Consider the following 20,427-nt stretch of genomic DNA (forward strand, 5'->3'; position numbering starts at 1 on the left):
AAACATCAGGGCCTCGTTTTGTTCAATGAAACTAGAGACTCCTACAAGGGGAAAAAGTTTATAATACTAATTAATACGTACAGAGTTTTTAAAATCCAACAGTACTGCAAAGTTTATAACAAAATCCAAGCCATTTTTTGAATGGGTAAACTGTAGTACAGCCATACCATAGAATATTATTCAGCAATTAAAAAAAAAACTATTGATATCTGCAACAAATGTGAATGGATCCAAAAGCATTTCGCTGAATGAAAAAACCCAAACCCAAAAGTTTATATGCTATATGATTCCACTTATATAATGTTCTCAAAATGACAAACTTACAGGGATACAGAACCAAATTAGGGGTTGCCAGAGGTCAGAGTTGGAGAGAGGGTGTAACTATAAAGGGGTAGCATAAGAGAATTTCTTTGTGGTGATAGAAGAGTTCTATATCCTGATTGTGGTGGGAGTTACATGAATCTATACATACGATAAAATATCACAGAACCATGTAATAAAAAAAAGATAAAGTGCATGTAAAAACTGATAAAATACAAGAAAGGTCAATAATTTAGTTATTAGTATTGTACTCACGTCAGTTTCCTGGTTCTCATAATGTACTAAAGTTATGTAAGATGTTATCATTGAAGGAGGCTGAGTAGAGTACCTGGGAACTCACTGTACGATTTTTTGTGACATCTTGTAAATCTAAAATTATTTCACAATGAAAATAATTCATATTTTCATTGAATTATATAACAAAAGGAGCAATAAAGTGGAGACAAAAAAACACACAAAACTGTAATAAATTCAGTAACATAAAAAATGTATCCATAAAATAAGGACAGGAATGCTGCAATTTTAAAAAAATTAAAGAATAAGAAAAAGTTCTGAGAAATGCAAAATAATAGCAGAAATTTTTACAAGGTTACTAGAAGGGTTGAAAGAAAATATTGAATATATCCTTAAAAGAACAAAAATGCAAAGAAATGGAAAATAAGAAAGCATTAAAAAAGAGAACTAATGAAGGAGGTCAACATTCAACTAATATCTGTTCTAGAGAGAACAGAGAAAATAGAGGGGAGCACATTTTCAAGGAAATAATATAAGAAAAATTTCCAGAAGTAGCTGATATAAGTAGCACTCATATCAGAAACCTGTTGACAAATACACAAAACTGTAATATAAAAAACTATATATAGCTCTGTAAAAAACTATATGTCTCCATAAAAGACTATATAAATGTTTTTGTCCATGTTTCCTGGCTAGTAACTCCTACTGCCCTTGTTATAATGTTGGGGGCACTTTAGGCCTCAGAAAACAGAATCTCTCTCTCTGACCTTCACCTGCCCTCTTTTCATGGCTCCTTTTTCTCTCCAAGGCAGGCCTTAGAAACTAAAAATACATTCTACTCTTCCCCTGCCTTCCTGTAATGGAGCTGACCATAAAGAAATCCCCTGACCTACTTTGCTTATAGGCCATAGGCCCCTCATTTCAGAAGGTGTCCTGTCCCATACCCTGGAGTTTGAGTGTGTTTTTTTTCCACTGACAATACTCGTATCCATTTGAATTAGTCAGACCTCAATAAAGAAGCAATATTTTAAATCCTATTTTTATTCTGGGAGAAAAAATTAGCTGATTTTTTTACTATTCTAACAAATACCAGATCCTCTGTTTTGGTTTTTTAAACTAAAGCTTTTAAATGACTTTATATTAATATATTTTTGAAGCAACTGATTTGCTTTTTATAAGCATCATTAATGTGTTAAGTCAGGATTTGGCAAACTATGGCTCATGGGCCAAATTCTACTCATTGCCTGATTTTGTAAATAAAGTATTATTGGAACACAGCCATGTCTATTCATGATTACTGTTCATGGCTGTTTTCATGCTACAATGACAAAGTTGAGTGGTTGGGACAGAGACTGTGGCCCACATAGCCAAAAATATTCACTATCCAGCCCTATACAGAAAAAGTTTGCTGACCCCTGTATTAAATGTCAACAACTATAATATAAAAAATGCTATCAAACTTCTAAATAGATTTAATAACAATTTATCTCTCATTTCCTTTTTTTGGTCAATTAGCCTTCTATAAACTTTCTGCTCTTCTGCTTAATATATGGTCAGTTTCCCAAGGAATAAATGCTTAATTATGGAAAAGGGAAGTTCTCAACTGAAGAATTAGTTAAATTCTCAAAGATCACCTGTAAGTCTGTTGTCGGATATATTTTTCCCATAAAAATATTTTAAATGATACTTAAATCCCAGATTACCCCCACAAAGACAACTTCAGCAATAAATATGTATAGCCTAAAAATAGTTTTAATACTATTTCTAAATCCTGACATCTTTCTCTTCTACCTAAAATCCCATTGCAGCAGCAGCAGCAGCGCCTAAGAGTATCTTTTCAAATTTCAACTGAAGTCACATGAAGACCCAGATACTAACATATGGTGATAAATGTTATAAGGAAAAATAAAGGTAATAAAAAAAGAGTGCCACCATTTTGAATGGTCAAAGTAGAACTCTCTGAGGGGGAAGTGTCTAAACAAAGACCTAAAAATGTAAGAAATAGAACTATGAAATATAGAAGGGAATAGTAAATGCAAAGGCCCTGTGGTAAGAGTTATCCTTGGCTTTTTCAAGACATTCAAGAAGCCCAGGGTTGCTGGAGCATAGAAAATAAGAACAACCATGTTAAAAAGGTAGAGCTTAGTTAGGCAAGACTAGAACAAGATTATGACAGGCATTGAAGGAATGTTTAAAGGGTTTTGGCTTTTGTTTGAGTGAAATGGGTAGCACTGAAGTGTGAATTAAATGATGTAATTTACATTTTAACAGGATCACTCTAGCTGCAAAGCAAACAATGGGAGAATGGGAGAAAGGAGACAAAGGTAAAACCAGGAGACCATTTCAGAGGTTACTGTAAATAATCAGGCGAAAGCTGAAAGTGACTTGGACCAGTGTTATGGCAGAGTTACGTGGTAGAGTGGACTAGACTATATATTTTGAAGAATATGCCTCTGAAATTTACTGATGGATGAAATGTAGGAGGTGAGAGAAAAAGAAGAGTTAAGGATGACTCCATGATTTTGTCCTGAGCAACTGGAAGAATGGAAGTTCCATTTACTGAATGCAAGTGAGAGTGAAAGGACTAGGTTTAGAAATGTAGGTATGTCTTAGACATGTTAAAAGTGAGATGCTTATTACACATCTGAGTATATGTAAGTCTGTGTATACTTATGGATACATAAGTCTAAAGTTCAGGGGAAAAGTCTAGGCTAGAAATACAAATTTCGGAGTTGGCAGTCACTACATACTTAGTATTCTCAGCAACTTCCTAGCATGAAAAATTTTTTTTAAATAGCTAGCCACTATTAAAAATTGTTCAAAGCTAAATTAATGGTTGCACAGGTTTATTGTGTATCTACTGAATAGTCATTCATTCAACAAATATTTACTAAATAACTACACTGTGCCAGTTACTGTTCTTGGTACTGTTAATGATTGAGAATAATATTATAATGCATACACAACCAATATTTTTCAAGCAATGCTTTTAAAAAATATAATTTTTTAAAACTTTTGGAGTATAAAAGATATGAAGTACAAATACAAGACTCAGTTTTTAAAATATTTATCAAATGATTGTGAATATTTTAATAAATTACTTTCACAAGACAGATTTTGATAGAGTCTCGCTCTGTCCCCCAGGCTGGAGTGCAGTGGCGCACTCTCGGCTCACTGCAACCTCCACCTCCCAGGTTCAGGCAATTCTCCTGCCTCAGACTCCCAAGTAGCTGGGACTACAGGTGCCTGCCACCACACCTGGCTAATTTTTTGTATTTTTAGTAGAGATGGGTTTCACCATGTTGGCCAGGCTGATCTTGAACTCCTGACCTTGTGATCTGCCTGCCTCGGCCTCCCAAAGTGCTGGAATTACAGGCGTGAGCCACCATGCCCGGCCACAAAACAGATTTCTAAAGACAAATCACAGCCATCCCACAATCACTCCTTCCAAATGACGTTTGAAAACACAACCTTTTCTATTAAATTCTCCCCACTATGCCTTTTATTCAATCCTAAATATCAAAAATAAAAATCTATACTGTAATTAGACTGATGAAATTAAAGACTAAAATGATTTCTATCAGAGGCCCTTTGATGTTGTTGTAATTCAGTATGTCTAACTATCCTAAGAAATATCCACAGAAACACAGAACCTAAGTTTAGGAAAAACTGTTTAGAAAATCTAGTCCAAACATGTATCTAATTCCTGAATCTTCATCTACAAAGTGTCCTCAAATTGGCTGACCTACTGCTAATGACAGGGAAGGGGAACTTTTCTCTTTTAAAAGTTTCATTCTAGCCTTGGAAAGTTCTGACTCTTAGGCTGTTTTTCCTTCACATTAAGGCTTAAACCTTTTTACCTAACCCAAGTTCAGGGTTTGGGCCAGGTAATTCTTTGTTGTAAAAAGGCTGTTGTTTGCATTGTAGAATGTTTAGCAGCATCCCTAGCCTCCATCCACCAGTATGCTAGTACTTCCTCCAGCTCCCCAACCAAAATGTCCCTAGACATTGCCAATGCCCACTAGAAGACACAATCATCTGGGCTGAAAACCACTGCCTTAGTTCTACCTGCTGGGACCAAATAACAACAACAACAACGCGAACACTTGGGCATTTAGAACAATACTGAGCACCTTAATCCTCAAAACCACCCCAATTTTACAGCTGAGAAAATGGAAACTTAGCGGCTAAGCAAGGTGCCTGAAATCATATAGTTAATTAAGTGCTGAGTCTGAACCAAGGGGTTCAATTTCAGAGCTCATGCTCCTAACTTCAAACAAGTCTGACTCAAACCATGTCTAATTACTTTTCAAAGGAAAAGTCTTAAAATATCTGAAGATAGCTCTCATTATGACATTCCTTAATATCCAACCAGAGCTGTCACAAGATTTCTCTGTTTTTTTTTTGAGAAAGAGTCTCACTCTGTCATCCAGACTGGAGTGCAGTGGCGTGATCTCTGCTCACTGCAACCTCTGCCTCCTGGGTTCACGCAATTCTCGTGCCTCGGCCTCTCAACAAAGCTGGGATTACAGGCGTGCACCAACACGCCCAGCTAATTTTTGTAATTTTAGTAGAGACAGGGTTTCACCATGTTGTCCAGGCTGGTCTCAAACTCCTGGCCTCAAGCAACCCGCACGCCACAGCTTCCCCAAGTGCTGGGATTACAGGTGTGAGACATCACGCCCAGCCCAAGATTTCTCTTAAATTCTTAGTTCCTTAAACTGGCAACATACCCAACTTTTTCACATCCTTCCTCTTGAATATTCACAGAACTAAAAATAACAATACTTTGGTATTCAGCAGTTACTCTACTCTTCCATTAATTGAAATGGATTTTTTAGGGGAGGGGTGAGGAAGAAGATGGGAAGCCATATGCTACTTTTGTCTTATATCTAGTTTACTGCCAACAGCCACCCTCAGGTCTTTTTCATATGTGATGCTGTAGAGCGATGCTACCTTAATGTATCCTGGTGTTTTTTAGGCCTTACATATATACTCCCAAAAAGTTCATCTAAACTTAGTACAACAACTCAGCCTCAAAAATTATTTTGGATCATTTAGTATATTACCCAAAGCAAAGAACAAAGGCACCTTTCAAGATCAATGAATCTCTGGATGGGATCATTTAAAGTCAGAATTGTGTAAATTAATTATCACAATCAGCTGGTAGCTAACTTATTGTTCCCCCACTTTACTCTCAAGGATATCAAAATGACTTTACCAAAAGCTAAGCTTAAGTCCAAATATATTATAGCGTTGCTAGTCTACTAACTGCATCAGAGAAAAATCTAAGTTGGTCTGGCAATCTAATTTTAACAAACCTATCCCTAATCATTTTTAAACTGTTTTTCTTCAAGTCAGTCATAAATGAGTCCTTTCCATTTTTAATTCCAAAATCTCCTACCTCCTTCAAAATCAAGCCCAGAATCTCCCATCTTTTAGCAGTTCTTTTATTCTCAGAAAACCTTCAAAGATCACAAATAATAACAATAATTTTAAGGTGTTGCATGCAGTTCCTTTTATAAGATGTTTTAAATGGCCCAGAAGACAACTCATTTAATCAGATGCATTCTTTACCTCTATACTCATATTGGCCTTCATGTCCTTCCTATCAATGTTTGTCTTATTTCTATTTCTGTTAGAGGTGGTAGTGGTTTCCTCTTCCACTTTGACAAAGAAGCTTCAAGAGCTAGATTTTTCCCTCTCATTGTCATGCATTATTATTATACTTTCCTTGATTATTATTCTTACATTAAATGTAATATAAGAAACCTTTTTTGGTGGTCTTGACATTTTTCTGAAGTCTCAGTTCATCTGAGCTCTAGTTTTCCTGATTTTTTGTTTATTTTTTATACTTTATGATGGTTATCTTAGCTATTTGCTTTGCTTTAAAAGTAATGTGTATGTCTTTAAAGGGTTCACTGTGTAATCACACTGAAGATCTTTCTCTGTCAGAAAAATAATCAATATTACATTTTTACTTAACTCCTTAAGACATTCTTTCTTTTTGGAGATATTTATGCTGTGAAATCATGCTGATCTTTTCTCTGATCAGTTATCAGAAAAACGCGGATTGGTGAAATAAATTACAAAATATGTATGTACAAAACACTATGTAATCCTTTAAAATTATGCAATAGAAGATCACTTCATGACTAAAGGATGTTCATAATTAAATTTCTTTTTTTTCAAGGATAGGTTACATAACAGCACTACAGTAATGCCTTTTTAAGTGCATATGTGTTATTTTAAATTTTTATATATACACAGAAAAAACAGGTTATATGCCAAAATATTTATTTTTCTTTTTATAATAGAAAAACTTATTTTCATTTTCTTCTATATGTTTTTCTGGGCTTACCAAATTTACCTAATGAGTATGTACCATTTTCACAATAAGACAGACATTATTATCTTAAAAGAATCAGCACAACCAGGGGAAAGTATCCTATAAAGTATAAGATTAAAAGGTCTAGCTTGAGATTCTGCTTTTATAACTCTATTTAATAAGCTGACAAAAACATTTCTGGACCCTAAACCACAAAAAAAGTCAATACAAGATACCACGAACAGAACTATATAAATAAGTCATGACAACCATAAGATGACCATTCAAACTTTTAGAAATTAAATGGGGGAAATTAAAAGAACTTCCTGACACTTCAAGGAAAGAATGTTATAAATCATATAAATACATTAAAAACAAAGTAAATGTAAAATGCTGTATATCCCAAAAGTCCAAAAAAATTAAGGATCAGCAGGATAAGGGTAATAAAGAGAGAAGGAAAAAAACCATTACTCAAAATGTTTTAAATTGTTGTAAAATTTCCTAATAAAGTGAGCAATATCACCTGTTAAGATTTAAAATCTCACAGGAAAAACCATTATCCTTATTTAGAAATTTTGTCTGGTTGAAAATTAATACTCACTAATCCAAAACCTCAGTGGCAGTAGTTAGATCATCTATTCAGTTTCTGGGTTCTTTGACTTGAAAGAAAGTCACTTTAACCAATTAGAGCTTTATCATTTAAGTACATTCAGTTCTGTAAAGTACTATATATAAATGGTTCAGTTAATCCTTAGTTCATTCAAATGTAAAAATATATTCAATTCCTTCTTTAGAAAATTTCAATTATTTCATTTATCTTGAATTTTATTTTCAAATAAATCAAAAATATTATTTCAAAATTACTCTCTCCTTAAATAAATTTTTAATGATATTCATAAAAAACAGTACCAAACACAATGCATTCTCAAGTTACTTGAAATAAAACACAAAGCATCAAACCCACGAAAACAATAAAAACATATTTCATTTATTTTAAGTAACTTGCCATTAAACTGAAAATCAGACATATGATCTTTATCTTTAGTCATGTAAATGATCATAATGAAACAAAGGTCACACATATCCCTCTCAATCTTTCTTTCAAATTCATATATGTAAATAATTATAACCCAGAGATATCATGTAATAAATGAATACACACCTTCCTTTAGTATATGCCAAGGTAGACACACAAAAACAAGAAAAAAATTTTGAAATCAGAGTATAAAGGGACTCTGCTCTTTCAAACAATGAAGCACTGAAAGCCAGGTCAGCATCCTTGGGCATTACTAGGAAACTTTAGCACATCTGATATTTCCATCATCTTCAAGATTCCTCTGAACAATCAGAAAATTCCCCAGTCTCCCCCTACCTCACCTGTCCATAGACTTCCTTTAGCTTCCTCCCTCTACTGTGTAATAATGCTGTTGCAATATTTAGGCTTTAAATATTCAGAGATACAACCCCCTCTACATATTAATTCAGTTTATTTTCTCACAGACACTGACTCAGCCGTGGGTTGTGCAGCACTGACGTTTCTAACAAAACAGCATCGTGTGAGCTGTGATCGTCCCATTTCTCCATCTCTGAGCAGTGATTGGATATTGTAATTGATAGACAGGCATAACAAAACGCAGGAGTTGAGGGCTTAGAGATATGTAGATATGTTGCCAAATGCCATCTGTAAAGCTAATTCTAGCTCTGCCAGCTTGCCAGGGTTTAGAAAACTGGGATACAGCTAACTTTCTTTTTCCTTTCAAAATTTTATTGTGTATCCATTCTGGGCAGTAAAGCTCTTTAAAATCAAAGAGAAAATATTATTGTACTTAATTAAGAATCCACTCAAGAACTATTCTTTACAGCAACCAAACTTTTGCATTTCTAAACTGCTGCTAGGGCTATGAAGTGACTTAAAAGGGAAACTGGAATGTTCAGACTTTATGCAGTCTCAGGAGAAACGAGCATGCGTACTTCCATGTGGGAATGAAACCTTGCGGCATAGTCTATACTGAATGTATGATGCATTTATCTTTAGTAACCTGAGTGGACTGCAGACCTGAGTTTTATATGGTCATATTCCACCCAATTCAAATATTTAAGAGCTTTTAGTGTATCATCTATCTAGACATTTTAACCTTCTTATATAGAAAAAGTGCTTTTCTTTTTCTTTTTTAAATAGCAAAAGCTCCTCTAATTCATAATTTAAAAAGAAGTTGTCACAAATTCAGGCCAAATACATTTCAACTGAAATGATCTTTAACATCTTCAGCAGGCTACCAAACTGTTCTATATGGATATCATACAAGTATATAACTATGCAACTCTATATATAACTATACAACTACTCACCCAGAAACAAGTTGAGCAACTTATAAACAAATTCAGTAATTTTTAAACTAATTTTAAACCAATTCAGTAAATTTTAAACAAATTCAATCATATAGACCTGCTGAGAGATCATAGGCACCCTAAAAGTCCATCCATGTTCAGACTAGTTTCTTTAACTGTAAACAAATTTTTAAAAGAGATATATATCTACATTCAAAAGAAAGTTTAAAAAAGAAAGCACCTTTTACTGAATATTCCCAACACAAAAAAAGATAAATATTTGAGATGATGGACATGCTACTTACTCTGATACAATCACTATATGATACATGTATCACTAGGTACCCCATAAATATACACAATTATGTGCCAATTTTTAAAATTTTTTAATCTTTTGAAAAAAGAAGGAAAATGATCAGAAATAAAATATAATAATTAAATGATTTTTTAAAGTACCTAAAGTTGTTTAGATAGAACAGAAACCATAAGGCAATGCTCTCAAACTCTCAAACCTTAATGGTAAATACACATTAGATAGTAACTGTTGCTGTTACTTTTATAAATCAAATAATTTATTTTTATCCTAGCCAGCAAGGAAAAGTGGGGAAAAAAATCAAAAGTACAAGACGAGAAAAAGTCAGGCTATTCCAAAACATAAATAGAACAAAACAAAACACAAAATTTCAACAAGACAAAATTTAGATTAGCTATAAAAACTAAACAATAAAGTATGCTTATTTCCTTACGTTTATAGATTTAAATCCCCAATTGTTCAAGGTGACAATGTGCCCAATTTAAAAACCATATTTCTCAGTCTCCCTGATCCAGAGATGGCCATATGACATGATTCTAGCCAATGACTGGTTTATAAGCAGATATCTGCTGGAAATTTCTGAGAAATTTAATTTCCTGATATAAATGAAGCCCTTTTCCATTTTTTCCTTCTTGTCTAGAAAGTGAAAATGATATCTGGAACTACAATATCCACCTTGTGATAATGAGAGGAAAGCCAAGAAAATAAGAGATTTCTGACCCTAACATCCTTAAGCCACTAAACATGCACCCGCCATTGCCTATCTCTGGATTTCTTATTTAAAAGAATAATAAACCCCTAACGTCAGCCAGTGTTTAGTCTTGTTTTCTTTTACTCAAACATACCTAAATAAAATACACAATATTCAAAAAAGGAATGAGAGTAGGAGAGGCACGATGAAACAAAATCAGCCATGAGTTGGTAACTTCAAGCTGGGTGATGAATACCAGGGGTTCATTACATCTGTTCTATTTTGCATGTATTTAAAATATACCATAATAAATTATGTAAAATTTGAAAAAGAAAACAATGAGAAACTTGTTTATAAATCCCAGCTCTGCTATTTACAAGTTGCATGGTCCTGGGCAAGTTTACTCATTTCGTTTTTTTTCATTTGCCACATGGGAACAATAATACTATCCACAGAGCTCCAACTTCAGATCCAGTCAAGGTAATCTGAAGATCCATGCCAGAAATGTCCTCCATCTACCTAATACTCTAATCATCCAGGATTACCTCAAGTCTCATTTTCACCTACTCAAGCTGATAATTATTCTTTCTCTGAACTCTTATTTTATAACTCATTACCATAGTTTAAGTGCCTTATTGTCCTCTAATAGTTCCATGCGTGGATACTAAACTATTCCATAACAGTGCACTTTTGAATCTCTCCTGAACTGAAGGCAAGTTCTCATTAATACTTGCTATTACTTTTTAAAACCTCTCAGCCAATTAATTTACTATCAATTCAAAAAGTAACACTTTTAAAAAGTCAAATCATACTTTTTAAGTGTCCTAAGTTATATGTTCCTAAGCATATGGGACAGGAGGTCTCTAAAAGTTCTTCCTTGGGCAGATTTTCCATGAATGAGGCTAAAATAAACTCATTTAACAGACTTCATAGTCTTTGCATTAAAAAAAAATCAATTCACTGGTATTTATTTTCTATTTTACTTTAATGTTTTTCACCCAAATAACCCTAAATACTGCTGCAGTCTACCTAAAAAGAGCTCCAATTAGCTGAGTGTGGTGGTAGCGGTGCATGCCTGTAGTCCTAGGTACTCCAGAGGCTGAGGAGGGAGGATTGCTTAAGCCTAGGAAGCAGAGGTTGCAGTAAGTTGAGATGGTGCCACTGCGCTCCAGCCTGACAGAGTGAGAACCCATTTCAAAAAAAAAAAAAGAATAAAAACAGCACTAAAAAGTTACTGATGTTACAGCTATCAAGAAGAGCTTTGAGTATTTGTTACTGACAATGAAACAACAATAATGAAAAATGCACTGTTCATTTTTATCAATTTTTCCCACTGTATGTATGTAGCTTTTATAAAATAATGGCTTATTTTCTCCCTTGTCACCTCTTCATTATATAATGCAGTATTATACCTCAGCAATCTGTTTTTCAGCAGAAAAACAGCAAGAACTAGGATGAATACTATATAATTCACTTGAAAAAAAATACACATATATATAACGTAGTAGATATAAATACAGGCCCACATTTAATGTGATAAAACCAATACTTTTTTTTTTTTTTGAGACAGCGTCTCACTCTGTCACCCAGGCTGGAATGCAGTGGCCTACTGTAACCTCCACCTACCAGGTTCAAGGAATTCTCGTGCCTCAGCCTCCCAAGCAGCTGGAATTACAGGTGCATGCCACCATTCCCAGCTAATTTTTGTATTTTTAGTACAGACAGGGTTTTGTCACGTTGGCCAGGCTGGTCTCAAACTCCTGACCTCAAGTGATCTGCCTGCCTCGGCCTCCCAAAGTGTTGGGAATACAGACATGAACCACCACACCTGGCAAAACCAACATATCTTTAATCTAAATGACAAAATAATATCCATGAAATAGAGAAAAAGAACAAAAGCCCCAGTTTGGATGCTGACACACACACACACAGAATGAACAAACATAAAAAACCAAAAAAACACTCATACAATTTGGCATGGACTTATAAATTATTAAAAAGTCAACTTAATATTAACATTTTAGACCTCATAACATTAAAAGTCCACAATAAAAGTGAACATATTATCAGGAGACTTAAAAAGTACCAATCACTCAAATTTTCTAGCTATAGTATATAAAGTACCTGAACTATTTCTTTAAAATCACAAAAACGATTTCATTATCACAATATTATGGCTTTTTTTTTTTCAAGAAAGCTGGTATTTGTTATCAGTGGTAAGGAGAAATTTATATTCAAGTAAGTTAAATGCTCAATAATATCCCCTAAGTAATATTCATAGAAGATATTGCTTTATGAAAACATGCTTACATACCTGTAATATGTGAGGTTTCTGAGTTGTCAACATCTTAAAATTTCAGATCAAAGTGTACAAAATGAGGCATTCCTCATTAAGTTACACAGCAGAAAATGAAAGTTTTAAAAATAATAGATAGAAGGGCTGAAACTTGAAATGAATTTTATTTCACGCAGCAAACTTTAAATAAACCAGTAGAGTCATTCCAGAAAGATTAATTTTTCTCATTAATGAGAAGGATGACAACACAATTTAAACTCAGATAGTTAAAAACGTATGAAGCAAACACTGACATAAATCTATATATTATCCTGTGTAAGGTATACAATGTATTTAGAGCACAAAATAAATTCCTATTAGAGAGTTTTAAACACAAAGAACTAACCTGTCATGTGAGAGTCCCCAATTAAGTAAATTATAGCATTTATTCATGGGGTCAACTAGGGAGATTTTCACCATCTTTAGAGACAGAAATAAATATTCAAATACAAATATTAAAAAATTAAAAAGAAATGTTTCTCCAAAAGTTATCTATGGAGACAGATAAACATTCACAACGTTTTGTAAAACAGCCCCCATTCTCTGACAGGAATTGCCACAACCAAATGCAGTAGTATTCTTTACAATCAGTTTTTAGCAGAGCTTTCATATGCGAAATACATATTTTCTACCTACCTTGAATGTTTATAAAGTTTACGAGGTCTACTATGCAATTTCCGATCCCAATTCTCTGGATCACTGGAGTTACCATCATAGGGATGAGGCCGTCCTGCCATCCCACTCCAAGCTTCCTCACACTACTGCTCTGAAAGCACACATGTAGCACCCATAACCTACATAAAAGAGCAGTGTTGACCTTTAAATCTATTCCACGCAGAATAAAATAGTCATAGAATTGTACAGACTTGATATTATTGTGACATATTTTTAAAGTGATGAATAGATTATAAAATACTAACCATACAAATGCCACAAATCAAATTAAAATAAACACCAGAGGTCTTCTTAGGTACTTTTCATTTGATTTGTCTATTAAATCTGCTACCACTATGTAACAGTTTAATAATGCGCTCTTTATATTTAGTAAATATACTTAAACAACTACTGTATAGGTACCTCATGTATCCAAATATCATTATGGTACCAAAAAGGCAAAAACAATTCCACAGAATGATTCTTTTAGACACAATTTCACTTGGAACGTATTTCCTAATTACTAAAAGTTTAAGATGCTTAGGAAAGCATGTGGTAAAACCAAATAACCAATGTTATTATTTCTTTAATGATTATTCCTTTAACGAAGTTAAAAACTCTGAATAGAAATTTAATTTTTACTCAAAAATAAATGTACGTAAGCATTCTGATGTTTCCTTATAGTGCAATAACCATAAAAATGTTTTATCAATACAATTCATATACTTTATGCCTTTTCACATGTGAGGCTTGTAACTGCTATTTCTACTATAGTCAAATGAAATGATAAGGAAACTCACTTAACAACAGCTTTACAGAATATCTGAGCTAAACACTTTTAAACCACATTCACTATCCAATTTAATGTTCACAATCACCTTGCAAGGTAGGCATTATGATCCCCATATACAGAATAGAAAGCCTCAGAATTTTAGTAACTTTGCCAAAGATCACAATGCTGCTAAATGGTATTATAAAGAACAAGGATAATTCACTATACAGAATAAAATCTTGATCTCGAAAAATGCTGAGACTAAAGTATTTGTTTGGAAATAGATGATTTGACTTTCAGAAATTGCAGACACCAAAAGAGAAACCAAATGAAGTTAAACAATTTAAACAAAGCTATACAATTTGGACTGGAACTCAGGTTTCCTGACACCCACTCCTGTATACCTTCTATATACTTTTCCAAGCTGGATTTGATGGTGGGAGGTGAGGTAGAGTTGTACATAAAAGTCAAAGGGAAATTCCAAAACTAGGAAAATACTATACTTTCCTGAGTTTTACACAGTATTGCAGTACAAGTTCACAAAGAATGCCAAAGATAAACTCATTAAAATTGTGTTCATATCAAAAATCAGTAGAAAATACATTTTCATTTTAGAGAAACCATTTTACTATAATTTTTTTCTCATAGTACCTTCTTTCTAAAAACAGCTGAAAATTTTATAATAAATGAGCATTTAATATAATAAATACATAAATAAGTAGGTAGATCCATGAGTGAAATAAAAATAAAAGTGGGGGAAAGGAAGAACTGCTGATTCAAATTCTTCCTTTGAATCTATGACTGATGCAAATTCCTGAGCAAATGCCACATAGTTTATTTGCTGAATGCTCCTGGAAAAGGAAGCCTATTTCCTATTTGTTATTTCCTTAAGAACGACTGTATCATAAATCAATCAGGTATTAGATGACTATAAAAACCATGAATTATTTTGAACATAAAAATATGTCAATGTCATCTGAATTTTAGATTATAAAAATAAAAATGTATTCATTACAAAAAAACTTTTAAAAACCTCTATTTTACTTTATGACTAGTTATCTGTACTGAAGAGATGAGGTCAAAGAGAAGAAAATGGGGAGAATGAACAAATCGGAGAAGCAAAGGAGAAAGTCAGAAAAAAAGTAGTCACCAAAAGAGATGCAAAAGGTATAAAGATAGTAGAAAGAAACAATGTGAGAAAATAAAGATGTAGAGATTTGGCAGATTCTGTAGAACGAGATTTAGAACAATTTTTCCTTACTCTACATATCCTCAAGTATAAACTATTTCAGGGATTAACCTTTCTTTCTCTTCTTTTCTTTCTTCTTTCTCTTTCTCTCTCCTCTTCTTTTTCTTTTTCTTTCTCTCTTTCTTTGAACTCTAGGCCTCAAGTGATCCTCCCACCTCAGCCTCCCAAAGTGGTAGGATTACAGGCATGAGCCATGGCACCCAGCCGTTTCTTTCGAGACAGGGTCTCAATCTGTCACCCAGAGTGGAGTACAATGGTGCAATCATAACTCACTGCAGTCTCCAACTCCTGGGCTCAAATGATCCTCCCACTTCAGCCTCCAGAATATCTGGGAATACAGACTAACATATCTTTGAAGAGCATTTTATCTCTTCCTTTTCCTTAACTATCAGATGCTCTTCTGAATAGGATAGCCACAGATGTCCACTGAGGGAAGAATGATCCTAAACCATGGGTGGCAGTGACCAAAAAGCTAACTACAAGGAATAGATAAGCAAGGCAAATTCAGATTCAGATTTTCTACCACTATTACACTGGATGGTAAACAGGTGGCAGGAGTGAAATTCCCATATGTTTTCCTAATCAATCCTATTTAATCAGCATGTATTTCACAGCAAGCCATAAGAAAGTAATGAATGTTCAGATAAAGGTGCTCAAAAATCAGCTGAAAAATCATATTCACATTTCATTTCTCAATAAAACTTAGGTATTACCACATGAAAGATTTTTCCCCAGCCCTCACATCCAGTAGTCATAGGGTTACAAGCACACTAAAAAATAAGCGGAATTCAAATTGAGATGTTTGGAAAAACTATGCCTATGTTTGCCTACACAAACATAACGTGTTTTATGTTTGTGTAAAATACACAAAAATGCTAGTGTTTTTAAATTTTATCAATAAGCTAAGTTATAACTGTAAATGGTTGAAAGGCCACTGGCACATATTATATACTATTTTGTAATATCTGATAATCTCTTCAGTTTTAACCATCCTCTGTGCCATTCTCAGTGACAGTATATTTGTCGGATTTCATTCATTCATTCATTCATTCAAGCACTTATAAGCATTTACTACAATATGCCAATATGCAAGGTGCTGAAGTAAGTTAGACATTATTCCTGTACTCAAAAAACTCATCTTAGAAAGGGGAAAAAAGACACCTCTCATGATTCCATATCCTGTATCTCTCTCCCACCTGGAGCACTTCTATTCAAGTTCTACTGTTGCCTCATCCTTCACCCTCATTAAATCTTGGTGTTTATTAGGATTCCATCTTCCTCTCTTCTCTACTTGCTGGTTTGAGAGAGACAGCAAACAAAATAGAAATGAGGACCAAACCCTTGCAAACATCAGGATTTATACACTACATAGAATCTATGTTTGCATTATCACTATCTGAATTATTTAACAGGCACCCCAACTTCAATAGTCAGTCTCATCATCTTGGCCTCTCACATCAATTAATGTCATTTCTATTCATCAAGCTAAAAACTTTGAAGTCATCCTTGACTTCTTTTTCATTTCCCCACACCAAGTCTACTTTAGAATCTTCTTTTGACTCCTTCTCTCCCTTTCATTCATACGAGTGCTGCCTTTATTTAAGCCCTTATCATCTATCAGTAAAAATGTTGGCTGACCTCCTTACCACCATTCAATTCCTTACTGGCTTTGCTGTAATCAGAACGGCCTTCCTAAAAACTGAATGGCTCCTCGTTTCCTATATCTAAACTCCTTACTATAAAAAGGTCCTTCAGAATCTGGCACTTGAATCCCCAATGTCCAGAAAAACTAAAGTTTATTGTTGTTTGGATCTTGTAATCATCAAAAAATAATTACCAGACAACCGAAAATAAAATTCCTGGAAAATATGTCACTATTCATTACTACGTTTAGGCATGATAGAAATAAATTTAAATTCAAAATAATCTAGAAATCATCTGTACAGAGGCTGGAACCACTGGGCCTGTTGGCTAGGGGCAGGCATTCAGGAGACTGCCAAAAGTTAACTGAGAAAAAGATGATGCAATTACTTCCCCTTCTCTTGGACATTCTGTCTAAACAGGAGGTGGGGGTTGGGGGATAGGCAGAATCTTCAAGACTATAGTAACAAAATAAATAATTGCTCCTTGGGACACTATTTCCAGGTAGTATCAATTAATGGTAATGATAAATGGAAGAACAAAACAAAACAAAACAAAGACAATGCACAGTGTATGGAGACCACTTATTCTATTTTCACTATCGAAGTTCTAGGAAGTTTATATATTTTCTCCTACTTAAACCTTAAAACAACTCTATATTATTATCCTGTTTCATATATGAGGAAATCTTAAGAGATAAGATTAAAACCCCAGTCTACCAAAAAGCCCATGTTATTTCCAATGCACCAAGCAAGGTATATAAAAATTGGTACTTTTTTCAAGTCCAAAAGAGTTTAAACGGAAAAAAAAAAAAGAATTGATATTTTTGCTTATTACCAACAATGTGCCTTTTAAACCTCAGCTATCTTGTGGCTTCATCCATCCTATTAAAATCTTACTCTTAGTCCATTTTCTGTTGCTGTAACAGAATATCTGACACTGGGTAGTTTATAACGAACAGGAATTTATTTAGCTCATGGTTCTGGAGGCTGGAAAGTCCAAAAGCATGTCAGTAGCATGAGGCAAGGGCCTTCATGCTGTGTCATCTATGACAGAAGGTAGAAAGGCAAGAGAACTTGGGTGAGAGAAAACACTAAGGGCTGGGCTCACTTTTATAATAACCAGCTCTCTTGATAACTGACCAACTCCTGAAATTAACTACATTAATCCATTTATTAGGGCTCCATCCTCATGACTCAATCAGCATTTATTAGGCCCTTCCCAGCACTTTTACAATGGGGATGAAGTTTCCAACACATGGATTTTTGGGGACACAGTCAAACCATAGCACACTCTAAATAGTGTCATTACACAACAGCTTTTCTATTAATGTAAAATTATTTTTATCTCTCAAACTTTGTAGACAAAATATTTCAAGTGTAGCCATTACTAGAAAGACCTGATAGATAAGAGAGGGGGAATAGTGAAGAGGATAGAATTACATAGTGATCCCAGAATCAGACGACAAGGGTTGCCTTCAGCTACAGAGGTCCAAATATCCAAATATATGGATGGTAAAGACTGACCAGGAGGAAGCCAAGACAACACCTGAGTCAGTTAAATGTCCTAAGATGACATTCTCTATGTGGAAAGGACCAAAAGGAGGAGAGATAGCCCCAAAGAGCAAATTAATCACTTGATATTGGCAGACAAAAGAGCAAATACCTGAATGTTCACAAAGTTAATTTTGTACTAACGACAAAGAAGGCCTTCAGAGGGGCCTACATGGAGGAAGAATTCTAAGGGCCAGAAACTGAAAGATCACTTGATGAGCTTCTATCCTTAGGAATAAAAGAGAGACTGTATCACTAAAAACACAGAAAATGTATGATACGGATATAACCACCATGAAAATGTTTATAATTTCCTCTTGATTGCTAATCTACTCTAAATTCTCCCATGGAGTGTAACATAAATCCAAAAATTAATTGACAGAGAACTGAACAGTCATTTTTAAGCAACATCAAGAACTGAAAGAGCTTGAGGGATTGCAAACTATCACAGATAATAATGTAGGACAAAGAACAGGTGGAAGCAACTTTTAAAAGAAAAGGAGATCAGACAGACGGAAAGAAACTTCTCGCAAACACAGCCAGGTGAAGTGATCATGCACACCTCCAACAGAAAGCAATTATTTAAATCTAGGTATACTATAAAAAATAACTATTTAAAAGCACTGGAAAGTGTCCAAAAGCAGACAGTAGTGAAAGAAGAGCTTACTCTTGAAAAACTACAACTAGAAGCAACAGAATCACGAGTTCAGTTTGAAGTTTTTTTGCTGAGTGGCCTCCCCATCCCTCACAAATATGGTGAAGGAAACCAGGCAGCCACACAACTCAAAGTGGCAGAGAAAACCTCAGAGCTGAAATTTCAGGTAGATGTAGTGGAAGTGAAAGAAACAAAGAAAAGTGCAGGCCCAAAATCTGAGCATAAACTCTGCTCAAATCCCTGGCTGATAGCTAAAATACACATGTACAGGAGGTAGGGGAGGGACATCAGGTAGCCTGGCAGAAAAAGCAGGCAGAGACCATAGAGAACTCTGCCCTTGAAAGCTGCATGGCATGAGACATGATTTTGATGCTTTCTAAGCTGAATGTATTCCCCAACTGTATACACCTCCAGCAGCAGAAAGCTGAATCCCTTACTGGTTAGGGTATCAGAGGACAAAGACCACCACTAGCAGGTAAAGATTAAGAGGGAATTCCCAGAAGTAAAGAACCCACAGAGAGGGTGAATTCCAAAATGTGAGTACAATCTCTGCCCAAATTCTTGGCTGACCACCAAATTACAGGTGCAGAAAAGCCTTCCCTTTGCCCTGACCCCCAGGAAAACAAGCTAAAAAAGTAAGTAGTTGGAAGAAGTAAGAAATAAGCACAGATGGCAGCTGCTATACACTTCAGGGGAAACAAGTTTGCAGTTTGAATCCAAGCAAGTTAACATTCTCTAAAACAATAACAAAACAACAACAACAAATCCTCATAAAAATATTACAATGCCCAGGTTTCAACCAAAAATTATAAGACATGCAAAAAATTAAAACAGTAAAAGGCAGAAAACAGAAACTGACTCCAAGTTGGCCCAGATGTTAGATTTAGCAAACAAGACTTCAAAGCACCTATTATAAATATATTCAAACAATTAAAGAAAAAGCCTATACAAAGAACTAAAAGAAGAGCACTGTCTTGACGACTGACACAAAGGGCATCTCAGTAGAGAGGTGCCAACTGTCAAAAGAAATGGAAATTCAGCTCTAGCTGAAAAGAACAATAACTAGAATGAAAAATTAGATGGGTACAATGGCATATGGAGATAACAAAAAAAACCATCAGGGAACTTGGAAAACAGATCAATAGAAACTACCCAATCCATAGAATAAAGAGCAAGAAAGATTGAAGAAAATTGAAAAGAGATTCAGAGACAGGAGGGACAGTATCTAATAATAAAGGTAGGTAAGTTATTGAATACACACAAAATATGAATGAATCTTAAAAGCATTAGATAAGTGAAAGAAGCCAGACTCAAAGGTTACATACCATATGATTTCATATGTATGAAAGACAA

General features: G+C 34.4%; 1 protein-coding gene across 6 annotated transcripts in view; it reads right to left on the minus strand.

Moving 5' to 3' along the window:
• The window catches only part of BTBD10 (BTB domain containing 10), a 77,335-nt gene that overhangs the window by 43,719 nt on the left and 13,189 nt on the right, over positions 1-20,427 (minus strand). For 2 of the 6 annotated variants that reach the window (XM_063783811.1, XM_016920431.4), the window contains exon 2: positions 13,187-13,344. The exons of 2 other annotated variants lie outside the window; for them this stretch is intronic. In XM_063783811.1, coding sequence (XP_063639881.1) covers positions 13,187-13,287 — 101 coding nt within the window. In that variant the 5' untranslated portion in view covers positions 13,288-13,344. Of the gene's footprint in view, positions 1-8,045; positions 8,418-13,186; positions 13,345-20,427 lie in introns of those variants that run through there. 2 more of the 6 variants (XM_003312923.6, XM_009459977.5) reach the window with 2 other exon arrangements.

This window comes from Pan troglodytes, chromosome 9, assembly GCF_028858775.2.
Source record: "Pan troglodytes isolate AG18354 chromosome 9, NHGRI_mPanTro3-v2.0_pri, whole genome shotgun sequence".
NCBI classification, from domain to species: Eukaryota; Metazoa; Chordata; class Mammalia; order Primates; family Hominidae; genus Pan; species Pan troglodytes.